The sequence below is a fragment of the Gymnoscopelus microlampas genome (genome assembly GCF_963454915.1).
Source record: "Gymnoscopelus microlampas genome assembly, chromosome: 3".
NCBI lineage: Eukaryota > Metazoa > Chordata > Actinopteri > Myctophiformes > Myctophidae > Gymnoscopelus > Gymnoscopelus microlampas.
Genome location: NC_139940.1, coordinates 8,323,543 through 8,330,487, shown reverse-complemented (window position 1 = coordinate 8,330,487; position 6,945 = coordinate 8,323,543). Strand labels below are relative to the sequence as shown.

The 6,945-nt window shown below is 43.2% G+C and overlaps 1 protein-coding gene across 1 annotated transcript; it reads right to left on the bottom strand.

Annotated features, from left to right (window-relative positions):
- Positions 1-4,177: 4,177 nt before the first annotated feature.
- Positions 4,178-5,575, bottom strand: LOC311041700 (inositol polyphosphate multikinase-like; the record flags this gene model as incomplete). Its single annotated transcript, XM_084052179.1, has 1 exon — positions 4,178-5,575. The coding sequence occupies one exon, from the start codon at positions 5,573-5,575 to the stop codon at positions 4,178-4,180; it is 1,398 nt and encodes a 465-aa protein (XP_083908305.1).
- Positions 5,576-6,945: the final 1,370 nt, after the last annotated feature.

The following is a 6,945-nucleotide window of genomic DNA, read 5'->3' as shown; positions in this document are numbered from 1 at the left end:
CCGCCGCCGCGGAGGCACAAGGGGGCTATTGCCTCCTCCCATGCCCACCAGGGGAAGCTCTGCTCCGGGTAGTGGCCCCTGGTCCATGCCCGGGCGTAGGCGGGAACCACTTTGCGCATGTCAAAAGTTATATTCTGAATGAATGCTTTGGTCGTGTAAACGAGGAATACTTTTATTCAGGTCCCATGTAAACAGGTGAGTGGATCAGATTCCACTATTCAGAATGAGTTCATTCGGAATGAATTCATTCTGAATGAATACATGAGTGTCCATGTAACTGTGGCCACTGTAAATCGCTTTGCATAAAGGCGTTACATAAATGCAGACCATTTATCAAGCATGTTTTATGATTGTTGGGGGTAAAGTTATGTTACAGAGCATATCGTCGCAAAGAAACCTCTTATCTTGATATTGTAACTTTTTGTGTTTTGTCATAGATTAATATATGCTCTACTTGATCATACAGTGTCACACAAAAGCATAGCAGATAATATACAAGCTCGAAACGCGGGGGCAAATCAACGCTTTTGAGCTTGTAGATCTGCTACTTTTGCTATTTTAGAATTTGAATCCTGGAAAGTAACATTTTTGGACATAATGAGGTTTCCACTCGACAGAGACAATATATATGGTTTTAGTAAAATAATAATAATAATAATTCTGTGTTCAGATAATATCACTAACTATTTTCACTGTGTGTTCTGTTGTGTTGTGTTTTTGTTTTATTTCCCCCCCTTGATTAGGCAAGACATTGTCTCATGATGGTAGTAAAACAATCTGCTGAATGGAGAGGTTGTTTCAGTTCAATTACCATTGTATACGTTCACGCCGGGGTGAACTGCAGATAAAATCTCTTGCGCAGGAAGTTATTTTCTGCTCTTCGAAGGTCAGATCTGTCTAATCTCAGTCACCATCTGCTCCTCACAGCCCCACAAGCTGTGGCCCGCTCCCTCCACGTTGGCTTGCTCTTATGATAACAATGTTGTCGCAGTCGGGTGGAAGTCTTGTGTGTCCAAAACCGTACCTTTTCAGGAAACAGAAAAATAACCTGTGTTCCAATTAATCCAATGTACTTATTATTTAGTCACACTGTCACAAGTTTTTGTTAACACTTTTCGTTGGTTAAATTGTATTTGTTTTCATAAATGAATGCCCAAACTTTATGGGGGAAAATAAATTATGCCGACGATACATGGCACCAGCTGGAGAATACTGATTACCCAAAACCCAGTATGTTTACTTGCTACTTAGTGTTTACTTGACCCACTATATGTCCATCATACACTGTGTAATGTGGTTGATAACATGCAACAGAGCCTCCATGAAACTATTTATCAAATACCCTCACTTCTGTAGAATGTTAGATAAGACTTTTAACCACTTAAACCATATTTTAAAAATAGCAGATCTACACGCTCACAATGCGTCACATATTGTGCTATTTTCGCTATTTTACAAAATGGGTGAAAATTGCTGAAATTCTTCACTATATGATATTCCCAAAATAGACCTTTATTTGAGACAGCCATATTGACATAAATAGTATGTCACATCCTGCACAGGTGTTACCAATTATACTAATTAGGCTCTATATCTAACAGGTCAAACAGTCTGCGTGCTACGAATGTGCATGTTGGCTCACTGGAAAGACTCTGCTATATGGAACAGAGCATTAGTATCATTAGTAAGACCTGTGAAGGAAGTAACATTATAATGTATATGTCAATATGGCTGCCAACAGTCCATGGCAGTCTCACTCATTGTTGCAAAGTCTGGGTGGGAATATTGAAGTACAGTAAAGCTCCTTGAATGCAAGAAAAAAATGTCTTGAATGCAAGACATTTTGTGGAGCTTTTGAGGTAGTGCACATAGTTCAAGCAGCACTTAAAAAGACAGGAAGTGTCAACATACTGTACAAGCAGCAAAAGCAGTGCTTTTTGAACTTCAAGCCACATTGGTGCTGTTGTTTGTTACTTTTTATGCTTGTATGTTGAAAGCCTACTGTGTACACTGCTTTTAAGTGCTGCTTGAACTCTGTGCCCTGCATTCAAGATTTGTATTGTTACATCTTATATACTGTAGGCTACAAGTACACAAGAGTACAATTATTTGCATTCATTTATGTCCTAAAAGAGTGACTTTGAGAGCTGTTTCCAGTTGCAATGTAAGTTAATGAGGATATATATATATATATTAATTGAATTGTCTAATTGACTAATCAATGGACCTAATTTTGATATCTCGCAACTACACAAGCCTCTACCAACGTGTCCTATGGCTTAAAGTAAAAATTAAAAGGGATACTTCTTCCACCACTGCCAAACAAATAGGGATTTCCACTCCCTCAAGAAACCTGGTCAAAGCCTCTAAAGGTTAAACACAGGAAGTACACGTGTCCGTCAGTATAGCATCTGTCATTGGAAACGTGACAGAAGAAATGACGTCACCATGTTGACACGCAGGGCTGCAGCATCAGGGCTGTGGCACGGCTGCGGGTCTAATCCATTTAGGGTTGTCTGGAGCACAAATAAACAGATGGGCTTTACTCTGACCATCATACTATCCACAACAACATGCAATATAGGACGGTGCGGCTCATTTCAGTGAACTACATAGAGCGACATGTTGCTCTGGTAATTTCTTATACTATAGTTGTCAATATTATTATGACGTTGTTAGAGAGAGAGAGAGAGAGAGAGAGAGAGAGAGAGAGAGAGAGAGAGAGAGAGAGAGAGTGTGTTTGTTTGTAGAGTTAATCTAGCAAACCACTGGACTAATTAGCTCCAAATGCATTTTGCACACTGCCAGTAGGCCAGAGCAGAACCTTGACTATTTATTTATTTACTTATTATTAGTAGTATTATTTTGTGTGTGTGTCTCCGCCAGCCTGGACGACGAGCAGACCTTTCTAGTATTGTAAACTGAAATATTGAACTTAAATTGTATAATGGAAGTTAATGGGGCTCTGATCGAGGGGAAACTGATTTAGGTATTTAGGCATTTAGCAGACACTCTTGTCAGCAGACACTTGGAGAGTCCGTCTTTCATAGTGTCTTTAACTAAGTTTTCCAATAATTATAGTGGAGTAAAGTATATTATATTATTTGCCTCTGAGATGTACTGTAGTGGAGTAGAAGCACAATTATTGAAAATTGGAAATACTCCAGTAAAGTAAGAATATCTCAAAATTGTACTTAAAGGGGCTACACCATGAATTTCATTTTTCTTTAGGTTTTTAGTATTTTTTGGGCTCCCCAGTGTCTCTTGTACCCAAAAAAATATTTTTTTTTTAACATTCAGTCATTCATGCTCATTTCATGGATTTCCTGAATGGGCGTGTCTGAACAGGCCATTTCAGAATGGCTGTGCAAGTGATGTCACTTGCACAGATTTTGCATTGACGATGGCCAGACAGAATTGCTCAGTAGCTCCCCCCTGCCCAATAGGACGTTTTGGTATTGCAGCTGAAAAAGCTTGGAATGACAGACAGTCAGATTGTGAGAAAAATATCTGGATGTTTTTTAGGCTTACAACCTGTATAAAACGTATTAGGGGCAATATTTATATATAATATATATTTTTTAAATTCATGGTGTAGCCCCTTTAAGTACAGTACTTGAGTAAATATACTTAGTTACTTTCCACCACTGGTAAACACAAATGTAGAGAGACAATAGTGCCTCAGTAAAATAGGATCACAGGTAAACCAAGATCCTAGTATTAGTCTAAACAATATACTATCAAAATTATAATCTGTACATTGAAACCATAGGATACCAGGTAAACAATGGACCTAGAACCTAGTCTAAATAACATGCTATCTACAGTAAATGGCATTGTAACGTTGTGGTCAAGAAAAAAAACATGCCTAAGTAACAAAACAAGAGAGCAAAGTCTGCATGCGTCATATGATCGGCCTGAAGCCTAAATATGGAGTCATACGTCACAGATAAGTCATAGATGACTGATGTCAGGCTGTCTTTGTTGTTCCAAAACAAAATACATCAAAGAGGGAGGGCAGAGACGAATGTGTGGAAGAATTAACAAGACAGCATTTGGGATACTCATGTCTCGTGTAGAGCTATCGTGGTCAGAGGACAGGATACAATGGATTCTCGTCCATTGCATCCTCTGTCCTCTGACCACGATGGAGACACGGAGTCTTCGAGAGAGACACCTAGGAGGACTCGTGTAGAATCTGCTCCAGCACCGCCAGTAGGTGTTTCAGGCCATAGATGTAGCCATGGTCATGGCTGTCACTTGAGAACACGTGTGCAAAGTCAATCATCCGGACCTCCACCTGCTCCTCCTCTCCTCCGTTCACTCCCTCTCTCCTTTGTTTTCTCGTGTCCCTCCTTGTCGCTCGTCTCTCCTTCTCCCCAATACCCTTGCACCGTCCCTCCTGCTCTTCCTCCTCCTCGCTTTCCCGTTGTGATCGGATGCCGTGTCCGTTTCGCTGTGGCCGTCTACCGGCCATGTCTTTCCAGGGCGAGTTGTCTTCCTCGCTCGATCCCACGATGACTACGGCATTCACCACCACGTCTCCTTTCCTGTGGTTGGCATACGTAGGCTGTAGGCTGTAGTCCAGTGGCACTGCGACCTGGATGTTGTTGTTATACTCGGCCACTTCTGAGGCCTCTTCTTGGCCCACCGCATGGCCCTTTCCCTCAGTTGGGCTGATCAAGGGGAAGCTGGGAAGAGAAGACGGAGATGAAGAGGACGGAGAGGTGGAACAGGAGGAGGAGGAGCGGAAGCCCTCGTAGACGAAGAGCAGGGAGCTTGAGTAGAAGACGAGCTGACGCTGGGACTCAAACCAGCGGAGGATGTGGCGCACCCTGCTGATGCTGGCCGACACGGCGTCCTTCCGCAGACCTGCCCCGTTGTTGAAGAACTTGGAGAGTCCGTCTTTCATAGTGTCTTTAACTAGTCCTATACCATACTGCTTATCATAGGAGTCAAAACTGTCACTGCACACCTTATATACCCTCATGCCCAGAACCCGGAACCCTATTTCCTCCATCAGAGGGTATTTTCTGATCTGTCGTTCTCGTTTCTCTCGCGAGTCCAACGGGTCGTAGCTCTGCTGGCCCAGCTTGACGTCCATGATGCACGGATTGGCGAACCGACGTGTCACATCCTCTAGCTTCAGGTACAGGTCTTTGGGACGGCCAGGAGTAGACCAGGTGCCGTAATATTTGGGCAGGTGATTTCGGAGCTCCAATAGACATGTATCGCAGCAGTCCTCTGCATTCACCATGCTGTAAAACTGCATCTCTCGCGGGCCTCTCGGTGGCGGTTGAAGCTGTTTCAAAACAGCTCCGTCCGGATGCTGTAAAATACCCGTTTTATGCCCCCCAAACCTATGACCTGCCACCTGATGAGACAGCGGGACGCAGCCGTTCGGCCGAGAACCCGGAGGAGGCGGTTGGCCGCTCTTCTCGTTGGCGGGGGGGCCCCGGGAGGAGAGCACTGGCTCCAGGCTGACCCCCACTGCTGTCGGGCTGGCAGGGGTCAGGTCCAGTCTTCCCAGTTCCAGAGAGGACTCCTTTATCGCTTGATGCTTAGTTGACAACATTCACACGAATATGCTCTATGTTACTAGTCCAAAGAAATAAAAATAATTTAAAGATCATTTTGGATTTATAGATTCACATTTTGCCCTATTACGTCACCACTAGTGAAGATGGCTGAACCCAACCAAGCCGGGTGACGATGGGTCTCTACTCTAATGTGCACAATGATGAAGCAGGGCTCCCAAAGCAGTGCTAATTCTATGCTTTTCTTATCTTGAACAGCAGCATAAATACATTCTAGCCACATCCCACATCCTCACTTGGGAGAGACGTAAATACTCCTAGTTTGCAGCTCTCTCTCTCCTGATAATGGTGGTGTTGATGACAAGGGAGTGATATATTCATATAATATCCAATCAGGTTAGTTTAGGTCGTACCATCAATTATTCAAAATATATATATATATTCTTTGGATCATGGCACAACTTCCTATATAGGCCATATCCATTTCCGCCTGGCGAGGTTTACCGGCATTTTGTATTTTCTTCAAGACACAACTCAGTACACATTTTCTCTGGAGTCATGAACAAAACGTGTCAGTACAATTTAGGTATTAAATAACAATCTGTACATTGAAACTATAGCATGCAGGTAAACAATGAACCTACAGTAGCATCTCTTTAAATAATGCTATCTAAATTACATTCTTAACATTGTGTTCAAGAAAACAAACCCAAGTAATAAAAAAAGAACGAGTGACCACGATATGTCTGCATGGTAGCCATATCTTGGTCAGTCGCTAGCTACAAATGGAGGCAGAAGGCAGGGGCGTCAATTGGATATGGCATGGTATGGTAGGTGCCATACCGTGGCTCCAGAAAATAATAAAGAAATTACGGATAGTAGCCTAATGCAGGTGTAAGGCCATTGTGTTTGTATTGTGTTATAGGTATAATTCAAAGTTTTCTATGTATTTAGGGGGTTTTGGGGGGTTTGACCACCCAAAAAATTCGGCCGCGCGGCTTCGCCTCGCAGCGCGAGGCGTTGTGAGCTTGTAGATCTGTTATTTTTGGCTAAAGTTCTCCCCAGAAAAGGGATGCTAGGGTTCAAGTTGTTAATGTAAAAAAAAAAATCCTATCACACAAAGATTTGGCGGACCCCCTGTAGTAACTCTGAGGACCCCCTAGGGGTCCCGGACCCCCTGTTGAAGACCTCTGTGCTAGGGGAAGAGGTGTAGTCTGACGGTGCGTTTTAACAGCGGGCAACTCTCGGGCGACATCGTCCAAAATATAAAGAAAGTCTATGAGAGCCGGCAACTACTGGTGATCGGGCGAAGTGGGCGGGGGGGCGATGAAAGATGGATTTTCTTTATCTTTTTGGACGATGTCGCCCGGCATCGCCCGAGAGTCGCCCGCTGTTCAGAATCAGAATC